Source organism: Alexandromys fortis, unplaced genomic scaffold (assembly GCF_014885135.2).
Source record: "Alexandromys fortis isolate MF-2015 unplaced genomic scaffold, M_Fortis_MF-2015_v1.1 scaffold_16, whole genome shotgun sequence".
Taxonomy (NCBI): domain Eukaryota; kingdom Metazoa; phylum Chordata; class Mammalia; order Rodentia; family Cricetidae; genus Alexandromys; species Alexandromys fortis.
In genome coordinates, this window is record NW_026067893.1 from 14,805,204 (window position 1) to 14,830,313 (window position 25,110).

A 25,110-nucleotide genomic window follows, 5' to 3' on the forward strand; every position below is an offset into this window, starting at 1 on the left:
TGCTAACCCTGACAACCTGAGTTGTCAGGACTCACTTAGTAGAAGGAGGAGCAGACTGTCCTGAGCCTCTGACCTCCACACTCACCTTGGCATGTTCAAGTACATGCACACACACAAACAAGTGTTTTTGGCTTTAGAGCAATGAGCCGAGCATGCTGTGTATCTGTAGTCCCACATATCCCGGAGGTGGAGACAAGCGGGATCACTTGAACCCAGGAGTTTGTGACCAGCCTGATAAAGCCAGGGGCAGAGCCAGGAGTAAAGAGCTAGGAGCCCTGTGGGTTCTTGAGCTGCTGTGATTTCGTCACCCTCATTATCAATGACTAATCCGAGCCTTAGCCAGTGGCCCTGTGCCTGCGCAGCTCAGGTACAGCAGGAGCGGAGCAGCTCATTCCTTATGTAAATATTTTTATGGGAATCAAAGCCAGCCCTAGATGAGGAAATCTCTGCAGCACCTTCTCCATAGGCCAGAAACCTGTCCCTGGCAAAGACAGTCTAGACCAAGCAGACACTCAAAGCTGTGGGGAAAGAGGGCTTTTATTAACCAACATGAGGAGCAGAGCCCAGGCTCCCCGATCCATCACATGCCTCTTCCACCCACCTAGGTGGTGAGTGGGGGGCATTCCTGAAGAAGTACAGCCATTCTCACAATAAATACATTCATTGTGGGGTGGAGGTGGGAGAGGTATGGGTGAAGGGCAGTAAAAACTCGTGGGGTTCCACGTTCTCAGCTACAAAAATAACAGTCATCCTCACCCAAGGGGAATGGGAGAGCTCAGTCAGGGTTGATTGTCCCATATGGGCCTGGAGACATCTGAGATCCTTGGACCTTGAAAGCGCCCTGGTGAGGTAGGACAGGAATGGGAGCCAAGCATTCCTTGCCTCTGCCCTTTGCATAGTTCCAAGAACGGGCTTCATGTGCCAGGTGAGATATCAGGTCACTTCCCCCTGCTGTGGTCTAGGAGAAGCAGTTGCTTGGTCCCTAAGAGGGAGGCTGGCTCATTGAGTGCAGTATTGGTCACTTGTCCTAGTTCTGTAAGGACAGCTAAATGGGAGGGGCAATCTCCCTTTGAAATATCCGCGGACCAAACCTAGTAGACACAGCCTGACTGAGGCAGCAAGGGGAGGCTCTGAATGTGTATGCGGGTGGACATGGAAGCAGATGATACGGGTGTGTTAGCACATACGCACGGGAAGAGGACACGCCTGGAGGAGCAGGGAGGCGGACTCACTAGGGCTCCGCAGGAAGGGAGACGAGGGAGTGATGGCTCTTACCTCCCAGGCTGGCCTGTTCCCAGACTCGTGCCAAAGGATTACCACACGGGACTGGGACTGGAAAGAGGACTAGAGAGAGGAAGGTGATAATTGGGAGGGTGCCCCTGAATCTAGGCGGGATGATACCAGGAGGAGGGACACTGCAGCCCAGCTGATAAAACATTCTTCATGTGCACATGGGAATGTCAGCAGGACTCGGGTGGCTGGCAGAGAGAGAGGTCTTGTCTGAATTCAGGACTACCCAGCACACAGAGCTGTGCAGAGGGTGGCGGCATTGAGGCCATCTGGACCTGCAGAGCCCTACCTGAGGAGAAGAGGAAGGGTGGGCAGGTAATGGGATAAGAGAACGGTCCTCTCCTCCCAAGCTTTTAGGGTAAGGGATAGAAACTGGGTCTGGGTTTGCAGAGTGCATGGTCCTGAGGGAGCACCTACCTTTGAGGAGCACCGGTGGGCCTGGGCTGCTCACATGTGTGCCTTGGAAACTGAAGAGGGGGCTTTGGCTAACCATGATTCTGGCCAGCCCTACAGAGACATCGAAGTTGGGAGAGGGGAATGGAGTTGGGGGCGTGAAGGAGGGTGGCTGTGTTGGGGAGCAGAGGCCCAGCCTGGGGCAGCCAGGCTGGCTCGGAAGAGCATTTGTTTGGGAGGCTAGGCTCAGACAGAGCTCTCATCCAGCTGCTCTACCAGCTGTGTGTGTTTCCTCTTTTCCAGGATGCGGCTGAGCTCCTCTGCGAAGGAGCAGGGTCCGGCTGGCACCCCGTTGTTGCTCTGCCTCAGGAGCACATAACTACTGCCATTCATCCTTCGAAGCCGGCTGGGCAGTGCCACCAATCCATTGGTCAGCTCAGCCGGGGGTGGGGGCGGCGGTGGAGGGGGTGGGGCTGGGGCTCCTTCCCCAGGGATGATCTGGAGGCAGCTACTCTCCAGGCCCCCGGCCCCCTCCTCATCGTCACCCTCGTCTTCTTCTCCAGGACACTGGCCCGAGACTGTCTGCAGCTGCACAGCTGAGCCCCCTGACCGGCCAGCCCTACCCAGTGAGTACTTTCGCCTGCGACCTCTTCTGCCTCCCCTCAGACATGCCACATAGAGGAGGGACCATGCCAGGATGAGGCAGAGGCCACCAAGTATAGCGATGGCTACCACGTAGAACAACCTCATGTCATGTGCCAGCTGTGCTCCAGGCATGGCAGGGGCTTGTGGAGCTGGGGCAGGGGTGGCCGGCCGCACTGTGAGGCTGTAGGAAGCCAGCAGCATCCGGAGACCATTCTCCTCAGCGTAGCAGCCATAGTTGCCATTGTGCTCCAGCTGTGTGTCTGTTACCAGCAGCCCATCCACTCCCACGCGGTAGCCATCCTGGCCATCACTCAGGCTCTTGCTCCCATTGAGTAGCCACAAAGCTCGGGCCAGGTTCGATGGCTGGTCACAGGGCAGGAGGACGTCATCACCCCGGAGCACAGAGCGGGTCTTCAGTGGTGGCGGTGGCCCTGGGGAGGATGGGAGAGGAAGGATCGATAGCTGCCCATCCCAGACAGCACTGGAAATGACAAGACAGATGGCAGACAGCTAAATTCTTGGCACCAAGTCTGGAGTCGGTGACAGCTAAGCAAGCCTGTGAGCGCATGAGGGTGCACATGGGCCCTGCCTGGGAAGTAGACAGACAGTGTCTTGGGTCTTTTTCCCTCTCTCTAAGCTCCTCTCCCCTGTGGTTTCTACCAAGGACTCCTAATCTTTACTTCAGCAGAGCTTTTTTTCCTGAACACCAGACTTGAATGTTTACCACCTGCTGGGAATCTCACTAAGGCCAAAACCTCATTCATCAACCATATCAGGTCCTTTGAATTGCTACCGCCAGTGGCTCTGCCGTTTACATCAGGAACTGGGAGTTTCCCTTGCCTCTCCTCCTCATGTCCATTCTCATGAGACTCTCTCTCAGACCTGTTTGCCTCTCTCCTTCCATGGCTGCCTGCCCTCTAGGGGCCTCGTTCAGTCTCCGATCCTTGCAGCTACAGCTGATCCCTTGAAAACACAAATCTAGACTGAGCAGATAGATCAGAAAATATAGGTATTTGCTGCGAAGCTCAACCTGAGTTTAATCCCTGGGACCCACATGTAGGAAGGAGAGAATGACTCCCATAGGTGTCTTACAATCCCTGGGACCCACATGTAGGAAGGAGAGAACTGACTCCCATAGGTGTCTTACAATCCCTGGGACCCACATGTAGGAAGGAGAAAACTGACTCCCATAGGTGTCTTACACATGACGTGCACATCCTCCTCATACAAATGCTTGAGAGCAAACTAAATATAGTTTAAAAAAATTTAAGACAGGGGCTGGAGAGATGGCTCAGTGGTTAAGAGCACTTGTTGCCCTTGCTGTAGAGGACCTGAGTTTGGTCCCAGCACCCACATGGTAGCTCACAAGCACCCATAACTCCAGTCCCAGGGAATGCAACCAAGCATGCACACAGTGCACATACATACATGCAGGCAAAATGCACTTATAAAATAGTTTTTAAATGTCTTAAGCCAGGTGGTGGGGGCACACACCTTTAATCTCACCACTTGGGAGGCAGAGGCAGGCAGATATTTGAGCTCGAGGCCAGCCTGATCTACAGAGCAAGTTCCAGGACAGCCAGGGCTACACAGAGAAACCTGTCTTGAAAAACCAACCAACCAAACAAACAAATAGCAAAAAAAAAAAAAAAAAAAAAAAATTAAAAAGATGAGTCTGGTCAGGTTACTTCTTGGTAAAAAAAAAAAAAAAAATTCTCCAGAGGTTTCCTATTGCTTTTTTTATAAGGACCAAAATATTTGCCAAGGTCCCTGCTCATCTCCAGTCTTTTCCTCCTGAGCACCCTCTTCCCGTTGACCCCGTTGCTTGAGTGCCATTGCCCTCCTCATGCCCGCCACCTGCCTGGTTAGCTTAGAGATGGCACAGCTTGGATCAAAAGTACAAACTTGAATTTGACTGCTTCAGGCCAGGTTGATTCTAACCCTGCTGCTTCGTAGCTGAGTAACCATGGACAGTTTCCTGATATTCCCTGTGCCTCAGAGGGGTTGTCCCTCATGGGGATGATGATGGGGCCTCTCACATAGAGTGTTGTGAGAACAGACACATGTGCTTAGATCAGTGCTTGGCACACACGTACTCAGCTCCGATTACTATCTTCTTTTAGTCCTTTAGATATCAGCTCTGCGACATAATCTTTCTTTGGAGAAAAACACGTTACCCTTCTGCACCTCGCTGTAGTTGCAGTTATTAATAATTACAGATAGTTCTTTGTATTCATGTCCCCCCACCACTTAGGCATATACTTCAGATGTGGTCATAAAACTAGCACTAAGTCACTAACTCCCCACCCTGTCTCTCTCTCGTGTGTGTGTGTGTGTTGCTAGACAGTAAACGCACATAATGGGAAAAAAGAGCCCTCTTTTTTTTGTTTGTTTGTTTGTTTGTTTTTAAGACAGGGTTTCTCTGTGAAACAGTCCTGGCAGTCCTGGAACTCACTCTGTAGACCAGGCTAGCCTTGAACTCACTGAGAACCACCTCTTCTGCCCTGCCTCCCGAGTGCTGGGATTAAAGGCCTGTGCCACCACTGCCTGGCTAAGAAAAGCTCTTTACCAACGAGTTACTTGCCCGACTGTCTCCAAGTCTTGAGCCTGCTTCTTCATTCACAGTGTATTTGGGAAATAGTTATCCACTGAGCATTTCCTGTGCTGGGTCATCCTCATGAACCCATCCAAGCGCAGGCAGTCAGAAACATCCACACAGGTCTGTGAGTTCGACTCACCTGTATCCCTGCTGCCCTCACAGCCTCGATTTCCTCTCTCTATGTCCTGTATCAGTGCTGTCCTGGGGACAGAAAATCAAGGTTCATGAACAAGGAGAAATGAGCAGCTGGATTACCAATAAGAGCTCACATCCCTTTCCTCCTCCATTTAGGGCGTGTCTCCCATCCCTACTTCCAACCTCTACCCTGGGACCTGTTGGCGACGGTGGTGGCCACCATGCAGGCATGGGTGCTGGAGTCCCAGCCACAGTAGGGGTCCCGTGCCAGGATACAGTCATAGCAGGAACGGTAGCGTGAACAGCTGGACAGAGGAAACTGAATGACTCCACTAGCAGCCCCCACATAGAGGCTGTGCTGGAATCAAAGAGGACAGTCGGTCAGCGACCCCACAGTCCCTCCCCAGCCTCCCCAGCCCTCTTCTCTGTTGGCATATTGAGGTCAGGTCTACCTGCAGGGGAGAGATGACCAGACTGTCCACAGACTGGGGCTCCTTGAACACTTGTGTCTCTTCGATAATGTGCATTCCAGAGCCCAGGACCACGGCCTTGTGTATCCAGCCATCAGCTGATGTAGAATGGACAAAAGTCAGAACCCAGCAGTGTCATCTGCTCTCAGTACCCCACAGGAGGCCTAACGGGAACATCTCAGGAATCAGCCACCAGCAGTGGTCCCTCAGGACACTGGGCGCTCCAGGCCAACGTGGCAGGAGCTACTGGGTTCAGACGTCTCAGTAACCAAGGCCATTAGGGGTCGGGGATTTGGATCAGGAGCACCTGTGCCCAGAAAGAGCAGGTCATAGGTGGGTCCAGCAGGTGTGCTGACGTGGGTTCCGGTGAGCTGTGTGTAGCGCACATTGCGCTTCAGCAGCAGGGGCCGCCCGCGTGTGGGCACCACAGGCCGAGCCATCAGTGGGTGCAGCTTCACAAAGTCCAGGACCAGGGATGGCAAGTCTTGGGACGAGTTGTAGCCTCGTCTGCGCAAAGAATCTGTGATGCACTGGGTTGGAGGAATGGGTGGTGAGCCGCAGGACTCCACCACCTGCCTCCCCTCCCCTCCCAAGGCTTTGCCTACTCAGCATAGGCTCCAGGCCTGAGTGCTCACCGAGCCAGGCCGGGGTTCGGGCACCCCACCCTCATAGCGGCCCCAGCGCCGGGCACCATCCTGGTACTCCATAAAGGGGCCTGTGAATACAGCCTGCATCTCAGCCAGGTCATAGCGGCAGATGGCTGAGGCCTCCAGGGTCTTCCTAGGAATGGGACATAGGGGAGGACTTAGCCACACTGAATGGAACCTGCCCCCAACCCACGCTCCACCTAGAGCTACTGTTACCGTGGTCCATGTCCACCTCAGGCCTATGGGCCTGTCTTGGGCATCAGTGGACCACAGTGCCCTCCGGCCCTAGGAGAGCTTGACATGCCTGACTCCATTTTGTAGCCAGCTCATCATTGACCTCAGCTCCAGCCCTTAGACGCCTCAGTTTCTTTCCTTTGCCAGCACTCCTGAGCTTACCACTGTGTTGTCAGCGTGAAGACTGCATAGAAGTGCGTGTGGACCGACATATCAGCATCCAGGCTGCACACGCCGCGTAGTGTCTCGTACTGTGGGATGTGGCAGATGAGACGAGCCTTCAGGAAGGATGTCCACTTCTTCTGTAGGATTTTCTTTCCTCCCAGATCTCCCTGGAGAGGTAGGGACACAGGATCAGGGTCAGAGGTCTAGCCTCTCCCTGTACCCTGTATCCTGACTTCTCCATACGCACCTTGCACACACGGGCTACTCTAGCCACGCGGTGGCTGCTGCGACTCTGAGTGAAGCTGCTGGAGCCTTCTTCGCGCTCCATGAAGAAGTAGTAAATCTTGTCATCGTCACCCACGGCACTGGCCTTGCTTTCCCGCACCAGCACAGAGAATACAAACTCAGCATCTATGGTTGAGTATTTGGGAGGCTTATGAAACAGCCCTCGACCTCTCCCTCAGCCACGCCCCCTCGACCTCCCTCTGCCACGCCCCCTCGCTCTCCGTCCACAACACACATGCGCAGAATGGACAGGCCACCTGGAGACCTGGGAATGGGATGGTCAGCTGCCCAAAGGAGTAAACAATAAAAAACAGACCCCTACCGCCCCCCATCATCCTGCACCTCCTCCTCCTAACCATTGAGCCAGTGCATGGGTGCTTCCTCAGTTCTCAGAGAGTGTGGGTGGCGGCTCCGGCGGATGTCAGGAATACTCCGAAATTCATACCGTGTCGCTGTGTAGAGGCCTCCATCTGAGGCAGGGACATCCAGACATGAGATGCATGTCATGTACAACAGGGAATATGGCATGCATAAGTGGCAAGTCCTAGCACCAAGATACGCATTCAGATCATCGCATTCTTATGTGTTAGGACTGGCGGCAGGAGGGTCTGCTCACCGATGATAAGGCCTGTGAAGCCACGGGCTGGGTCATAAGGACATTTCTCCTTTCCCTCCTCGAAGTTAGTAGGCAAGATGAAGGCTTCAGCATCCTGGAGAATGAGGGTCCCAATCAGTCCATGGTCCTGAAGACAGGCAAGCGCCACAGCCCCAGGTCAGGCCAATCTGGGGTTAGCAGTCAGGGCTAGGGATAAGAATACTCACAATGGCTGCACAGAGGGGCTGGAAGGCGTGGGTCCCACATGCATAGAAGTGGGTGGCATTGAGCCGCTGTAGGAATCGCACATGGTTGAAACACTCTGTCTATAGACAAAGGGAGGCAGTCATGTAAGTTCTCTGTCTGAATAGAAGCCATTTCTATTGGTCTAGCTTTGCAGTATGATTCTTTTTTGCTGTTGTTGTTTGTTTTTTCGAGACAGGGTTTCCCAGTTTAACAGTCCTAACTGTCCTGGAACTAGCTCTTGTAGACCAGGCTGGCCTTGAACTCACAGGGACTTACCTGCCTCTGCCTCCTGAGTGCTGGGATTAAAGGCATGAGCCACCACCGCCTGGCCTGCAGTCTGATTCTTGCCCCCCACCTATAGGACATACTTTCCAAGATGCTTCTCATTACCTGACCCCACTCTGGCAGCTCCTCCAGTCTGTTTCCCGCAGTCCCTTCCACCTACCCTTCAGGAGCCACTGGTGCTCAAGGGCAGAGAGCATTTCAGGGGAATGATGGTTTGACAGGAGCTCAAAAGTTGGGGTTTTTGTTGTTGTTGTTTGTTTTTTGTTTCTTGAGACAGGGTTTCCCTTTGTAGCTTGGCTGTCCTGGAACTCACTCAGTAGACCAGGCTGACCTCGAACTCACAGAGGTCCACCTGCTTCTGCCTCCCGAGTGCTGGGATTAAGGGCACGCCCACTACTGCCTGGCTACTCAAAAATTACTTTTAAGCAATGCTCCTCCCTAATCCTGGAGCTCCCATGAATCCCAATTCTCTCTCTGTTGCCAGTCTCACTCTGGCGGAAAGCAAGCTCCCATTCTTCCTGACCCAAATAAACCGGTCTATCCAGTCTTTCCCACCTCCACCTGCATCCACCTTGCTCTGGTCCAGAAGCATCTTTGCTGCCGCCCACTCTCTCACCCCCACGTTCAGCCACTTTCCATGGTTCACTCTGCCAAGTGGTTCTTGAACTTGGCCCACTTCACTGTTTTCATCCAGTACTGATAACCGTCACCTCTTTGTTGCACAACTCTAGGGGCTACCTGACCCCCTCCTAACCTGCTCTGCTACTCTTTTCCACAGCTGTTTACTCAGTGACTGAGGGATGCTCCAGGAGTAACATTCAGACAGCACAAGGGGGCCTGTCGTCAACAGCCTCTCCCGTATTCCGGTCTCCCAGGTGGCCTGTGAGGGAGACCGTAGACACCCCATCCGAAGTTCCCTTCCAGGATTGCCCATCTGTCAACACCCTCTTGCTCCCGTCCAATCCACTTCCCAGAGCACCACAGATGTAAAACAGACCGGGGCATGGCAGCAGCTCCCGTGCCTGCAGCACACAATCCCACATGGCCCTGGGCTTGATCCCTGACTGCTCATTCCACCTCTTCCAGCCATAATGGCTGTCTCTGCACCCTTCCGGTGCCTAAGCTGCTGTCCAGTTCTCCTTGACCATCCTCCTGTCTGTTACCCAGAGTCTGAATCCATGGAAGGCTCCTATCCCCACTTTCTCTTCTGCAGCCCTCATCTGTTCCTTGTCAGCCTGCTCAGGCCTTCTTTCTAACCCCTAGGATGCCCCACGCTTTCCACTGTTCTTCCTGTCTCTAGACTCAGTCTATTTTCATCCACCTGGCACGTGGGACAAGACCAGCTTTCCTAGAGTAGCTCCCTAAGACAGAAAAAGGGCAGTTGGGACGAATTCTGTAGTCAAATGAGCTTGGAAGTACCGGGCGGGTGACTGCTCAGAGTTTTAATGATGTCACTGTTAGCTGGGAATGTTGTCCTTTCCAAACATACTACACCACTCAGTTCCACCTTTGAAAATGAACGTTCTTCAGGGTAATGCTTTGGAAGATGTTCTCTGACACTGTGCTCAAAGTGGTCTGAGAACCAGAGCGATCGACTTCAGTTGGCTTTCCGGAGGTGTAACATCTTGGGGCCTTTCCAGACCTATTGATCTGGAGCCTATGATTCATGTGTGAGGGCCTCCAAGGCATCAGACAGAATGGGTGTTGTTGTCACAATAACGTCCAAACCCTTCGTGACCTGGGTTCACCTACCCCACTAGCTCTGTTTATTAGCCACAGTGCACTGAGGTAGCCTCTGATGGGAAGTCCTAGAGGACACACCACAGACTCACTGAGTCACAGCCCCTAGGACTAGGGCCCGAAGTTTGAGGCCAAGGCTTTCTGTGAACCCTAATCCTCTTTCATTTACTGTCTAACTGCTGGAATGACAAGTGCCCAGTGTGAATGTGCACTTATGTGTGTGTCCTCAGCCTCCCAAGAACTGGAATTGTAGGCATATGCCACCATAACTGGCTTGGAATGTGTTTTTTTTTAAATCTATTTATTTCATGTGTGTATGTGTATGCCTATGCTATGGCACACATTAGAAAGACCAGACAACCTGTGAGAGTAGGTTCTCTCTTTTTGTGAGTTGTCAGGCTTGGCAGCAAGTGCCTTAACCTGCTGAGCAGTTGCCGGCCCAAGAGTGTGTACTCTTTTTTTTTAAATGTTTATTTACTTATTTAATTATTACGTAGACACTGTTCTGCTTGCATGCAAGAAGAGGGCACCAGATTTCATTATGGGTGTCTGTGAGCCACCATGTGGTTGCTGGGAATTGAACTCAGGACCTCTGGAAGAACAGTCAGTGCTCTTAACTGCTGAGCCATCTCTCCAGCCCCAAGAATGCGCATTTTTAAAAAACTCCTCAGTTAAGTATGGTGGTACATGCCTTTAATCTCAGCAGTCAGGAGGCAGAGGCAGGCTGATCCCTAAGTTCAAGGCCAGCCTGGTGTACAGAACGAGTTCTAGGCCAGACAGGGCTACACAGAGAAACCCTGTCTTGAAAAACAAAACAGAACAAAACAAAAACTCTCCAGCCAGGTGTGGTGGTGCATGCCTTTAATCCTGGCCCTAGAAGGCAAAGACAGGCAAATCTCTATGAGCTCGAGGTCAGCCTGGTCTATAGAGTGAGTTCCAGGACAGCCAGTAAGATCTAGTATGAAATAACTCCAAAATAAGTACACAAATACAAAACACACACACACACACACACACACACACACACACACACTGTGCTTGGTTGTTACATAGCCGGGATGACTCCCCCCCAGACACCTGCTTTCTAGTTAGAAAGACCTAACACTTGACTAAGGTCCCTCCGTGAGCACCAAGCACTTGGGCCACTGTTCCAGTAAAGTCTCATTTTTTCTCTCTCTGACATGGGGATAATAAAGCACCTTAGGGCTGTCTCAGAACTAGATCTAGTTGTCACTTGGTAGCAGCTACTTATTTGCTAGGATTCTAATTTGAGATTTCCCCCGGGGTGGGGATGGAGGTTGGGGTAGAAGGGTTGCCCCAAGGCCCGCCATTCCTAATGGCCACTGTGGTCGTGCAGCTGGCTGCACATCTGTACCGCCATCTGTGTCCCTCCCAATCCTGGCACCCCTGGCTGAGGAGGAAGAAAGGAGAGCTGGGAACAGGCAGATCACATACCTGGTTGTTTTTCCCTTTCTGCCGACACTTGCTTTGCATCTCTGGGGAGGCCTCCCAGTGGATCTGGTGAGAAGGAAGGGAACAGACTGCAATACTGACCTCAATATCCAGTACCCAGAGAATCCCACAGTGGGGCTCCAGAGGACAGGGGAAACTGGAGTGGAGTCTCCGGGTGACTGAGATCCCAGGGTGATGGAGACCTTATGGTTGGTCCAGGTGCCAGGGGCTGACCTCTTTGTGAGCACCATCTCCTATGTCACGGGCGCTGAGAGAGAACAGGGCACCCCGAGCTCCCACCAGCAGCCGTTCTGAAGCCTCCTCCAGCAGGAGGGTTGAATAGTTCTGGGCTTGGCCCCTGAAGTGCCGGATCCGGGAGAGTTCTGGGAACAAGAGAGGCAGGGAGGTGTCTGGGGGGCTACTTCCTGCCCCCAGCTCTGGCAGCCATCGCCTTTCAAGGTTGGGGATCTAACCTTCATAGGAGATGGTCATCCGTGGGGTGGCATCTAGCTCTCGGGGGGGTCTCCGCAGCGAGGGTCCAGGGACAGCTGTTACTGTGAGGAAACTGAAGAGGAGGGGCCAGAGCCTCCCCCACATCTTCCTGGGGGAAGTTCAGAGCCACGAGACCCCAAAGGCAGCCAGGGCCAGAGTCACAAGACGGGAGGGGAAGAGCAATCTCTGGGGTCAAAGTCCGGGTAGTGATCACATGGAAGGTCAGGGGTCAGGAGGCCATGGGGATCAAGTAGTCATAGGGCCATGGAGGATCCTGAAATGGGGGGGACATGGAGCCACAAGGTTGTGTGGCCATGGAATCACAGCTCAGAAGTCAGAGGGAGGGATGGGTCACGTGCCTTTCTGCCTCAAATGCAAATTCCATGGAGAGCGGGCCTTGGAGGGTCCCAGCAGGGTTGTAGGCTACTGAAGGGGTCACCTTGCCCCCAAACAAGGGTGTGTGTGTGGGGGGGGAGTTTCAGTTCTCTCTCTGTTTTCTGAAGGAGAAAAAGAAACAAAAGAAAACAAAAAATCAAAATCCCTCCAAAATGGGAAACTCTTTGCTCTGTGTGTGGGTGGCAGACGGATGGCATGACTAGACTTCAGGGGGCACTGAAGGACAGAGGCCCAACATCCACAGAACTCCCCCATCAGGACAGACTCACAGGCATTCCGCCCATCTCTGCCCTGGTAAAGAAGGCTGTGGTGAACGTACCGCCTTTATAAGACCCTACACCAGCTTTAACCCACACCCATGGAAACACTCTTGCCCAGTCAGACAATGGGACCATTTCGGTAGAGCATTGGTTCTCAGACAGGCCTATCCCCCTGTAGCGCTGCCTGCGGGGGTGCCTTCTGCAGGAGGCCTGGGCAGTCGGTTAATGGGCCTTTGTTAATTTTGTCCTGTTACCCCTTTGTTTTTTCTTTCCCATTGGCCTGAGAGCTCCCTTTGGAATTTCTCTTTAATTAGACACTTCTCTTTGGCATTTTTCTCTGAGGGGGTGCACATCTCTGTCCTGCCCATGCGAGTCCATACTGCACCCTCTGGCTGGGCATCCACACGAGTCCCTACCTGCTAGACCTAACTGTGGGCAGGTAGCACCAGTGTGAGGGGGTGGGAGTGAGGTGCGTGAATCTGGGTCCCTGAGCTGCACAAGTGTAATGTCTGTGCAAGAGAGGGCAGCATGTGCAAGACCAGTTAAGACCTAGACAACAACGTGGGGATAGTGAAAATGGGACCCTGAAATCCTGGCCACCTTTAGTCTTGCAGCTGAGGTGGAGGTGGGTGGTAGGCCTCACCCTTATCTCTGGTGAACTTTCAAAGATTTCCTGGGCTGGACAAGGTGTGGAAGACGCCTGATCCACCCAAAGTCATCAGACACCCATAGGCAGGGTCAGAGGGTGTCACCGTGCTCTCCTTTTCCTTCTGGGTCAAATATTAACTCTCTGGCCTTAAAGAGGGGAGGGATCTGGAGCTGGTGAGAGGAATTTGGAGAGTCTGTTCAAGAGTTAAAAGTTAGAACTGTATGAGAGGGAGCAAAGAGAGCCTCTGCACCACAGAGAGTGAGCGCCTCAAGTTCTCGTTTTGGGGGCTGGGGCCACGGGAGGTTCCAGGCTGCCTGAGCTCCACCTGACTGTGAGGGCACACCTGTTTACATTTGGGGCCTCCTATTTGCTCAGCACAGAAGGGGGAGCCCTATGGGCTGGCTGAAGCCAGTGCCCAAGGACAGGGCAGGAAGAACAGATCCTAGATCAGAGGACCCACTTGGTGCACAGTGCACAACCCAGGTGTGCATTTATTTTGGGTCATGTGGGTCCCAAAGAATGTGACACACTTGCACACAGGTGTGCACGCATGTTTAAGTAGGGCAGAGAGCACAGGTACTTACAAGAGTCATGCGCACACACCCCCAGAGGCTTAGCAAAAGTATGCTCACACAAAGGGCCAAGGCCACACAGCAACAATACACACAAGGTTGTGCCCACACGCCATCCAGTCAGTGGTTCACATATCCTCCCTGGTGCACAAGCAGGACACATACATTGCTTCCTATTCAACAGGAGTTCCTTGTCCACACACATTTGTACGGGGCATGCACACAAAATAGTCGATAGTGGGCCAGGCACAGCACACACATGTATTCAGAGACCTCAAACACAATTACATCAGGCAGAGACAGACACTCGTGGTGAAGTGCATAGAGGGTCCGGCTTTTGCTGAGATGCACAGCAGAATCCCGTCCCCTTTCCTGAAAGTCTTGGTCTTGGTCCTAAGGCCAGTTCTCTCCCTCTCCGTGTGTGTGTGTGTGTGTGTGTGTGTTAGGGTGAGGGGCTTCTGACCTGGGGTGAGTGCTTGAAAGGGAGAATGGGTAACTAACCTGGAGAGGAGGCCCTCAGATTTAGCCAAGGGAAGATGGAATGCTACCTCACCAGCCCCCTTTCCCCTTATGGACAGCATCTACATCTGGGGAGCTGGGCTGAAGCTTTCAGCCCCCACTTAACCTGTTGGGAGGGCCGGGTTAAGGGGCAGGGGGTGGAGCATGCCACCCCTCCCCCAGCGGTAAGAGGGTTCAAGGTCTCCAGTTCACACCCCACACTTCATTCCAAGTTTGGGTTCCTTCCCAGGGCCTACCTGCTGAACTCTGATCATCTTCACTTGGATCCTAGGGTGGAGAAAACTGGGGAGGGTTCCCCCCAGCAATAAGCTCAATAGACTCTCGACCTTCATCCCTGATGTCCACCTGCCTGGGGTTAGCGGTATTTCCCTCTGTCCAGTAGGATGGCGGTCTCTCCTGGCTTGAGGGCACCTCTCCCTCGCTTTCCCCTCCCTCCACCATCCTGGACAGTCCGCGGTTCTCTCCTCTGATCAGATCTAACCTCAGTATCTACTGCTGCAGCTCGAGGACAAGCTCTCCTTCGATCCCGCTGGACGCCAGGAGACATGACCCAGATGCAGGGGAACATTGTTCTCCACGCGGGTCTCTGCCCCGCTGCGATCCCCGACTCCGCGAAGGCGGGTCTGCGCCCTGTGCGACCCGAGGCCTGGTCCGCACCCCTCTAGAACCTTTTATGCGGGACCGGGGGTCTCGGCGGTGAGAAAGGCCTGGCCTATCTTGGAGGGTGGAATGGACGAGGACAAGGCTTTGCCCGGCCGCGGCCCCCCGCCCTGCCACCGCCCGCACTCCCTGCTTCTCTCACCTTTGCGCTGGGATCCGGGGCCATAGAGACGGCGATGTGTGGTTCCGCGGCCCCACAGCACCAGCTGCGGGAGGAAGGGGCCGCGGCCGGAGCGAGGCGGAGTGGAGGCGGAGCCGGGGGTGGGGCGGGGGCCGGAGGCGGGCCGGAGGCGGGGGCGGGGAAGGGCGCCTGCCCTCTTTCGCGCCCCCCCACCACGCACAATAGATACGATTTGTGGGAGACGCTCGAGGCCCACGGCTCCTAGTATCCCCTTTCTTCCAGGCTTAGTCGTTTTGGGTACCGCCCGCACTTGGTACTGGTGGTGGGGATGCTTATCACTGCGTGCGCCCTAAAACAGGCTGATCCTGCCAATCTGCCCTGGTCCTAAGACCCCTCCCATTTACCTATTGCAGGGACTCGTAAACCTCGGGTCCCTGAATGCTGTACTCTGCTCTCTAACCTGCACCTCACTTCTTGCAAAACATGTTTACCATGCTCTCTTGTCTTTGGCTTAGGGTACCGGTGTGCAGATGGGGACTATAGTAAGGACATCAGGCTTCTGCGCAGCTCTTGGTTCCCAGTTCAAGGTGCGTGGCTCCCCCTCCCCTTCCCTGCCAGGCTGATCAGCTTGAGGTCTGAGTGGGTGAGATGGGGGCCTGGAAGGATGAAGGGACAGCACTCAGTATATGCTTTTTATGCAAAAAATAACCCACAACCATGCATAAGGATTCACTCAACAAATTTTAGCCCAAACCTAGGCTCACCTCAGAAATGGTGTTTGTCATTTTCCATCGCCATTCTTAACTCCAAACTTTCAGTCTTTCCAGTCAACTAAACAACTTGCGCTTACCAGCATCAGTCTCCTCCCCCAACTCCTTTAGGGTGCTCTTCCCTGCAGATTCAGGCTCTCCTCCTTCCCAGGGCTTATTAGAGTGAATCCAAGGCTGGGGTTCTGCCTCAAGGGTACAGTGCTTGCCTAGCATGCAGGACTGACACCCTGGTTCCACCCCCAGCACTACAGAAACACAAAAACAAAATCAACAGTGATATTAACCTTAAATGCTAGTGAAACCTGAGCTCTGGCTATGAACCCTACACCTCCTCCCCAAATCCATGACAACATTATGATGGGCAAAGAGCATGAAAAATAAGCCTAAAGACTCTTTCTTGCATGTACCTAGATGTTTGAGTACGCTTCTAGTGGCATATGAAACTGATGAGTGCCTAAGAGGAAACTTCATTCCTCTTCCAGGATTCCCCAAAGCTCATACAGTTTGGCACCCAATCCATAAAATCTCAGTCTGGACTGTGTGTGACTGCAGACTGCTAGACAGAAGGGCCCAGATCACACTTCCACCCCGTCAGAATGTCTCCTGGCACTCTGCAAACAGGACACTTACTGTGTGTGGGTGCAGCGGGGGAGACTTGGAGATACGCTTATATTCGAAAGAGCACACACTTTAAAACATTTCTTATGTTTACTTTGTGTATGCATGCATGCATGCATGTCACCACCCATGTGTAGTAGTCCAGAGGATAAACTGCAGGCAGTCTGTTCTCTGTCCACCATGTGGGGCTGGGTATCAAGCTCAGAGGTTGCCAGGCTTGGTAACAGACCCCTTTTATCTGCTGGGCCATCTTGCCTGCCCAAGCCAAGCCCATGCTTTACAGACTGCCCTGATTCCCTTCTTTTTCTGTATCCCCATCCCATTGTGAGGAGTCAGTAGCTTCGTTTTATAGCTGGGAAAACAGGTTTGAAGCGGATTGTAACTTGCCTCAAAATATGTTGAGCTGATGGAGGACAGGATTGGAGGAGTCTGAGAAGGGTTAGCCAGGCAAGCCTGGGGAAAATGGCTAGAACAGACAGGCTTGTTAGGTAGAATAGGAAGAAAAGAAGGGGCATACAAAAGGCTAGTGGGTTTCATTTAGTGATTCAGGAATGTTCTTAGTGGAAGATAGAGAGGGAGAAGTCAGCTAATAGCTTGGAAAGACTTCAGAAGAGCTGACAGATCCAGTACAGATCGAAACGGTAGGCTTTGTGGGAAGGCGGGTTGGAGGCAAGAAAAGACAGAAGACTGCCAGCCCCAGTACCTGACACTAGAGAAACTGCAGGGACCGGTAGGTTAAGAAGCCTGGCTCCCCAAATCCACAGATATGCAATGCTGACTCCACACCCCTCAGGAGGAAGCAAGTAGGCCAGTGTGGCAGGTTCTGCAGCTCACTGAGCTGTAGGGAGCTGTGAAAGCCTTCAGCGAACATGCAAAGTACATATGAAGTCTTGAGTGAATGTGTATTGTTTGACATGGGCATGGCCATATCAAGGGCCCCAGTACCTCAGGCCCCTGGGTGGCCTGAGCCTTCAGGAGGTCCAGTGCAGATGTTGGGAGTTTGTGCAAGTACAACAGTGTGTGCAACTAAGAGTGTTTAAGAACAACTGACCAGTGTGTGTAAAAGCCAGCAACTGCAGCTTCCTCGGCCTGGATGACTGCAACCTGAATTTGCTCCCCAGTAGAGACCTCCTACTGAGATGAGCTTCCTCCTCCCTGTGCTGTACAAAATAAATTCACTGGGGTCCAGTTGTTGGTGGCTAGGGTGCTGTTCCATCAGCGTGAGCACAGTCCACACAATCCCAGCTTTCCTATATGAGCATGTTTCTTTTCTTTCTTTCTTTTTTTTTCTCTTTTCCAATTTTTATTTAGAAAACCAAATTTTTTTTCTCTTTTCCAATTTTTATTTAGAAAACCAAATTTTTTTTCTCTTTTCCAATTTTTATTTAGAAAACCAAATTTTTTTCTCTTTTCCAATTTTTATTTAGAAAACCAATTTTTTTTCTCTTTTCCAATTTTTATTTAGAAAACCAAATTTTTTTTTTCTCTTTTCCAATTTTCTTTCTTTTTCTTTCGAGACAGGGTTTCTCTGTAGCTTTGGAGCCTGTCCTGGAACTAGCTCTTGTAGCTCCTCGAACTCACAGAGATCCACCTGCCTCTGCCTCCCGAGTGCTGGGATTAAAGGCGTGCGCCACCACCACCAGGTGTATCTTTTCTTCATTCCATCTCTGAGACCCAGTCAGGATTCTAGGGCCAAGGCATGCTCGCTAGACACAGCACTGAGCGTTGAGTAAGTTGTGATGGCTGGTGTAGACTCTTGCACCTTTTTTTGTTGTTGGATTTTTGAGACAGAATTTCTTTGTGTAGCCCCCTGGCTGTCCTAGAACTTGATCTGTGGACCAGGCTGACCTTGAACTCAAGAGATCCACCTGCCTCTGCCTCTAGATTGAAGGCGTGCACGTGCCACCTCCGCTAGCCTGTTCTTGCACCTTTTCATTTTTATTTATTCAGGTTTTTTGAAACAGGGTTTCTCTGTATAGCCCTGGCAATCAGCCACCAGAGAGTTCTTACCTCTACCAATGCTCAGACCAAAGGGGCAATCATGTCCTTAGACTGCACTGCTCCTCAGACTGCACTGAGCTCCTGTCTCCTCCCGGTTTATATTCCTCTCTTTGCTCAGCCCTATCACTCCTGTCTCCACTTCCCTAGTGGTGGGAGTAAAGGTGTGGGATCCCAAATGCTGGGATCTCCTTTGTGTGAGCTGTTTCTCGTTTAGACTGGATCAATTTCTTGTAGCCCAGGGTGGCCTTGAACTAACAGAGATCCACCTGTCCTGGGATTAAAGGTGTGTGCCACCGCTGCCTGGCCACTAGTGCTTAGTTTTGCACTCTGATATTCAGGCAAGCTTTATTTGTTAAAACACAAACAAAATATTACCACACCTGCGAATCAAGCGGGCAAATTCTTGACTGTAAAGAGAGGACTTGAAATCTAAACAAATTAGCACTAATTGAAACAGGTTTGTTGAACACACCTTTGATCTTGGCAGTGGAGGCAAGAAGATCAATTCAAGGTTATCCTCAGCTATATAACAATTTATATAATACATAATATAGCCTGGGCTATAAGATTTGTGCCAGATCAAAACGAATAAAAAACAGTTCTAATGCAGTAACTTTGTTCCCTGGGATCCGAGGCCGGCCATTTGTCGAGTGGGGTGTTACTCGACTTTGGAGTCACTGCTGGCAGTTTCACAGGGCAGCTGTGTGAAGATGCCATTGGGAATTCTTCAGAGAACACAAACCAACTAGACTAGACTAGGCTAGTCTGCCTTCCCAGCTCTACCGTCAGACAGAGTGAGGCTGGTGTCCCACAGACACTTCAGGGCTCCAGGGCTGGTACACAGACGTGAACTCCTTGTGTCCGGGAAGATGCAGCCTAGGAACTGAAACTCTGGCCTAGTCAAGATGTCCTCCTACCTCTTGCCCTGGTGCCTTTGCTCCTGTGCTGCCATCTCTGCCTCTGGTTGCCAGCACTTTCCTTATGGAGGGTATGATCTTTTGGCCACACACAGCCTCAGCAGCAACTGCCACCTGTGCGGCAATGCTATATGTCGTCTTCCTGTGCCCCAGAGGCCTGCTTGGCCTGTTACGTTTTCTAGAATCCTAGCCACTTGTCTTGGAGTCAGATCCAAAGCTGGTCTTCTGGCTTGGCCTCCCCTGACTCCAGCCATGGTTATCAAGAAGAGTGTGTCAGGTCACGTCTGCAGATGCTGGAAGGCCACTCTCCACCATCAATCTCACGCTGTAGCCCAGGATGGCCTCAAGCTTGTGATCCTCCTGCCTCTGTCTCCCATGTGCTGGGATTTTAGGCACGAGCTATAACACCAGGCCAACATGCTTGGTTTATTTAACAAGAAATCATATTCTTATGTCTGGCAGCAGGAACAGGGATGGAAGCCTCTAGAATTCCCAGTCTGAAAGAACAGCATCCCCAGCTGTGACTGCTGGAGTTAAGGTCTGATTTAGAAGCAAGAACAGCCCCAGGTAACTGGCTCTGGCCAATTTTATTTTTAAAATTAACTAACTAGTTAATATATTTTATGTGTGTGGGTGTTTTCCCTGCATGTGTAACTGAACAGTAAGTTCATGCCTGGTGTCCATAAAGGTTAGAAGAGTGCATACGAGTTACAGTTGTTATTCGTCATAAGGATGGGAATTGAACCCAGATTCTCTGGAAGGGAAGCCACATTAACTACTGAACTATCTTCTCCAGGGACACCAAGTTTTTCTTATTTTCTTTCCTTTTGAGACAGGCTTTGTCTTCATAACAATTCTAGCTGTCCTGGAACTAACTCTGTAAACCAGGCTGACCTCAAACTCAGAGATCTGCCTGCCTCTGCCTCCTGGATGCTGGGATTAAAGTGTACCACCACTGCCTGGCTCAACTTTGTTCCCTAAAGAGCCTTCTTAGAGGTAAGTTAATAGCAGTTAAGGTCCATCTGTTCATGCTGCGTGCCAGACTTTGTGCTGAGTGACTGCCATGCATCTGAGTCCTCACAAACCCAAATCAGAGTTATTCTTTTCAACAGGTTGAAGAAACTCAGGTAACTTGCTAACAAAGGCCAGTGTGGTGAACTGAGGTCTGAGGCCACATAGGTCCTTTCCTTAAACCACAGGCCTACCCCTAGTAGTTATGCCCACACCTGCTTCTACCTGGGCTGTCACCATCCATTCTCAACTTTGTCTACCATAAGGGAGGGCATACTGCATGACTGTGACACTATGGCTCTGGCAGCAATGCCTAGGCCTTCTATGAGGTCATAAGCTTCTCTTATGAGGTGTCAGCTTTCCCACAGCTGGCATATTTCCCACAGTTGTCTGTCTGCTAGGGCACAGGCGGCTCCAAATCCTTCTAGACTGTAAAATCACCTTTCTTGACCCTGGGCTCTAGAACACAACACCCAGGTCAGGTGTTTTCTTGTTTCAGGTGGTACACAACCCAGGTCTTCTGTTTTCCTCAGACACCAGCAGGTAGAGGAGTTTGTATTGCTCACCACCAAACCCTAACATGTAGGTTCTCAGTAACAGTCGAATGGATGTGGAGAATGAGGTCAGAATGAGATTATTAAATTCCTGACTGTAAAGTATACAGCAAGTTATTACTTGGGTGATGTAAACATGAACTGTGGACAGTTGTGGCTTTGTTTTCTACAGATAAAGCACTATCAAGCTAAAAAAAAAACCTGTAGAATCCAAATTAAGGAAGACACCAGTTTAAGACAGAACATTTCAGAAACTGTCACCTCCACTCCTCAATCAAATGTCACCAGACACGTTTAAACTGAGAAAAAAGTTTTAATGACACATACACATACATTTAGAGAACTTTAAACAAGACATAGTATAAAATCTCAAAGAAAGGAGGGGGAAGAGGAGGAAACATTGCATTTACTGCCTAAGAGCTAGTAGATGAACTGGCTGGCAAAAATGTCCTGGGACAACCGACCGACACACAGCTGATGAGGTGTGCCTGCCTGCACCATCAAGATTGGCTGAGAGACAAGCCAAGTCAGTTCTCTGAACTCAGCTGCTTATCAATGAGTCACTTTTAAAATGTAAAAAAATTACTCTTGGTTTAAAGACTCCACACATTATTACTGGCCAGTCCCCATCAACTGTATCTATTTTGATTGAGGGAAAACAAACAAATAAACAAAAAACCAAAACCAACTAAAAAAAAATGCTTCAACAGAGCCTGGATGGTAACACACTATCTTACTTATCACTTACTGGGGATATATATATATATATTTTTTGTGAAGTCAAAAGCAAGCTACTACTTGCACTCAAAACAACAAAATGCCGACCTTCCAAAAGGTGACAAAGGCACCACTGCCATCAGGAGATAGGACAAAAAAATGCACAAATGCTGACTTTAGAGCTACACAGATGATTTGTGCACAGAGCCTCTTCATGTAACGTTATTACAGAACTGTATTTTCAGATAACAGGAAAAGCAGGTTAGGAAAGGCAAACAGTTACACATAAAGCATCAACACAAGGACTTTAATTTTCAGCTTGCAGTAGGGGTAATAAGTTTGACATACACAACAAGAAAATTAGACAAGGTGATTTTTGGCACAGTAAGATTGCCAAACACACCACCACTCAGTGCAAGCTTTGTTTGCCAAGTACCAAATGTGGCCTGACAGTCTTTGTGCAATGAGCATTTTCTCCCTCTCTACCATCCCATCATCTGGGCAACAACAGCTGGAGGGAGACAAAGCACGGGGACTCAGAAGGAGATGGAAAATACTTGATTTGGGAGAAAAACCATGAACTACTTCTGCTAAGTAGAATCATAAATTTCTATGAGAACCCAAATGCAAATACTGACTATACTATGACCCGGAGACTGAAGGCTGCTACCAGAGTCATGAATACAAGGGCCTAAACTGATGTCTGGCCATTTATTTTAAAGGGAAGGACAAAGTATTTTTCTCTCATGGAGAAAGACAATTGAAAATAGATTTTACTCTTATTGGAACTGCTAAATAAGAATGTATCAAAGTGGTTTTAAATTTGATGGGTGGTTATCAGTTGAAATTGCAATATAAAAGGGTCACTTAAAAACCTGAATAACCCACTTGTCCCCGTCAATGTACACAATAGAAAATATTTACACACTGTAATTACAAGCAATATAAGCAGATTTTTATATTTTGAGATTTTTGTACACTTTACACAATGCAAAATGAGAAAAATATGAACACTTATAAAATTACACACAAATAATGTATCTACAAGGTATTAAATTACAGAGTGAAAGCCCCCATTGTTGGGCAGATAGATGCCAGAGTTTCAAGCTTCTGTCAAATACAACTCTTTGTATCTATCTCTTTAACCATAGTGGCATTTTGTAACAATACCCTTGAGAGGTAGCATCAAGATACTATTCTTACCAGTAAACTCAACACTGAAGAAAACTTTTGTTGGTCGGACTCTTGGAGCCTTGATCAGCCTCAGAACTTGAAAATTTGATTTGTTTATTCCCTGTAAGATCTCTAACTGCCCAATGCTTGACATGAGCTCAAAAGCTACTGCTATTTTAAATGATAATTTTATGATAAGAATGGTTTTTATTCCTAAGCCTCAATTTAGAGGTAGAAAGTTAGCTCTCAGAACTTATTTTCTCCTCTCAAACCATAAACATTGAGCCCAGTTCCCTTTCTAACCCCCATCTGGACATCATCATGCTCAGGAGGGAACAAGTCACTCATGCCAGTTTTCAAACAAGCAGCTGGCATCCATTTCAGGAAGCAACCCCTCCCCAGACAGGCAAAGGTCTGCGAGAGTGTTACTACCAAAGGTTTCAAAGAGCCTAGGCTCAATCTAGCGTGTGCACCTCTGCTAACCCTCTACCATCTAAACTAGAGGATGGCTTTCCAGTGTTTAAAAGAATTTAGAGCAGCTGTGGTTTTCAAGTGCAACAACTTCAAGATACAAACGCTCGGGTGAACACACACACACACACACACACACACACACACACACACACACACACACAGTGTCCCCAAAATAAACATCATCAAGGTCTCTGCTAAATTATATACTCGTGGGAAAAAGGTTTTTGGAAACTTCCAGATTTTTTTTAAGCCTTTATATAGAGACTTCTGTAATATAGTTACCAATGGACAGAATTCTGACTTAGCTAAGATTTTATGATTGAATCAGATTTTAAAAATATATGCATTTACAAGAAATCCTAAACAAACTGCCTATGAAGGTTCTGGCATTTTAAAAACGGCCACTATTTTGTAGCTTAATCTCTTCCTCTAGGCAATCTGACAGCATGTCTGTTCCTTAACTGACTTTAAACAGACTTCAAGACTTCAGATCTATAATTTTGATAGTAAAGGGACAGTGTATGAACTGAAACTGCCTATGGTTTACAGACCCTGACTCCTAACTACAGAACTCTATTCTAGGCTTTCCCTTTGTGCCCTAAAATAACCAAGAGGAAAATGAAAACCAGCTGGACCCCGGCCTTCGTTTCAATGTCCAACTCCTCAAGTTGGCCCATACTTTTCCTCTTTATTTTCTGTGATGGTCCAAGTGCTATGAAGTCACCTACCAAGATAATCGCTGAAAACTTAACAAGGGGCGCTAGGAGGAGCAGGCTGGGTTCTTCTACCAGCTGTGTCTACCCCTACCCTTCTCTTAAAGGCTCCCGTTCTTTCCTCTAAGGTCAAGCTGCAGATGGCATTTCATATCTGCTTCAGACACGGTGAAGTCTTCATTGCCAGCCTCATCACACAGTTGTGTTCCATAGCATCTGCTGGATCCCACAGTAACCCTCTTGGAAAGGTCCTTCCCGCTTTGTATTTCTGCTGCTCTACTCCTGTTAAGAATCTGGCACCCAGAAGTCATGAAGCTGCCCCTGGAAAAGGGAGAAAAAAAGGAAAATTTAATCAGATTATTAATTAATACTCTTAATCACTGGACAGCAGGCTTTGATAATGAAAGCAGAAAAAAAAAATCATTACATATACAAGCCTCTGAAAGCATCTTTCTTGTTTTGAGGCTGGGTCTTATATTATTAGCTCTGGTCAGCCTTGAACTCCCAGAGATTTGCATGCTTCTGTCTTTCAAGTGCTGGGACTAAAAGCACGAAGCCATCATGCCCACTGAAAATTTCTTATGATTTTATAACTTTTACACTTTTGTACTCTGGCAATAGAAAGGGATAATACAAATATAGGACATTTTTCTCATGGGCACACTCACAAAGGGACGTATTTAAGGAGATTAAAAGTGTTAAACTTACTAATAAAAAGTTTTGCTATTAATGCCACATTGGCACAGGACCTTAACATTCTGAGGGAACTGAAGAGATGTCTCAGTGGTTAACAACACTGTCCACTCTTCCAGAGGACCTGAATTTGATTCCCAGCGCCAAACTAGCAGCTCACAACTGTCTGACCTGATACTTCCTAGCCTCCAAAGTTATCTGGCATGCAAGTGGTATGCAGATATACATGAAGACAAAACACCCCCCCCCCCACACACAAAATAAAATAACAAAAAACTCCACACTGCACTTGGCAAAGTCTTTCTAGCATGCACAAGGTCCCAGATTTGATCCACAGCTTAGAATGAGCAGGATGTAGTGGTGTATACTTGCAATCCTAGCAGTGGAGGAAGACAGATGAAGATCAGAAGCCTAAGGTTACCCTTGTCTATACAGAGAGTTTAAGGGCAGCCTGAGCCCCATACAAATACTGAAATGCTGTGAGACAAAGAGATTCCATCAAGAATATGCTCAAGATGTTTTCCTTTAAACACATTCTTACATAAAACCTTATATATAAATGTTCATGGAAATATTTCTTTTCTTTTTTGAGTTTTCTTTTCTTTTTAAGATTTATTTA

At 49.6% G+C, this 25,110-nt stretch overlaps 2 protein-coding genes and 1 long non-coding RNA gene across 7 annotated transcripts in view; 1 reads left to right on the top strand and 2 right to left on the bottom strand.

Annotated features, from left to right (window-relative positions):
• Window positions 1-519: 519 nt before the first annotated feature.
• Window positions 520-15,007, bottom strand: Sema4g (semaphorin 4G). Of its 4 annotated transcripts, XR_007592573.1 has the most exons (16): window positions 14,872-15,007; window positions 11,655-12,170; window positions 11,416-11,564; window positions 11,185-11,247; window positions 7,686-7,784; window positions 7,480-7,573; window positions 7,220-7,333; window positions 6,826-6,989; window positions 6,576-6,745; window positions 6,168-6,312; window positions 5,840-6,062; window positions 5,515-5,630; window positions 5,260-5,420; window positions 5,067-5,128; window positions 1,704-2,759; window positions 520-1,575 (listed from the first exon to the last, which is right to left on the bottom strand). XR_007592573.1 is itself a non-coding variant. In XM_050146659.1 (15 exons), exons 2-15 carry the CDS (start codon window positions 11,776-11,778, stop codon window positions 1,930-1,932), a joined length of 2,514 nt encoding a protein of 837 aa, XP_050002616.1. In that variant the 5' UTR covers window positions 11,779-12,170; window positions 14,872-15,007; the 3' UTR covers window positions 520-1,929. The 4 variants fall into 4 exon arrangements, 3 of the variants coding, with proteins under 3 accessions (XP_050002616.1, XP_050002624.1, XP_050002620.1); XM_050146659.1 differs by having other exon boundaries at window positions 520-2,759; XM_050146667.1 differs by having other exon boundaries at window positions 520-2,759; window positions 11,655-11,947; window positions 14,872-14,964.
• Window positions 14,301-23,265, top strand: LOC126504488 (uncharacterized). Its single transcript, XR_007592622.1, has 3 exons — window positions 14,301-14,423; window positions 15,366-15,437; window positions 19,619-23,265. It is a non-coding gene; the product is annotated as an uncharacterized lncRNA (long non-coding RNA).
• Window positions 21,727-25,110, bottom strand: part of Slf2 (SMC5-SMC6 complex localization factor 2) — a 51,197-nt gene continuing 47,813 nt past the window's right edge. For both annotated transcript variants that reach the window (XR_007592560.1, XM_050146645.1), the window contains one exon: window positions 21,727-24,119. Coding sequence is in view for 1 of the 2 variants with exons in the window: in XM_050146645.1 (XP_050002602.1) it covers window positions 24,084-24,119 (36 nt within the window). In the remaining variant the exon portion in view is untranslated. The remainder of the gene's footprint in view (window positions 24,120-25,110) is intronic.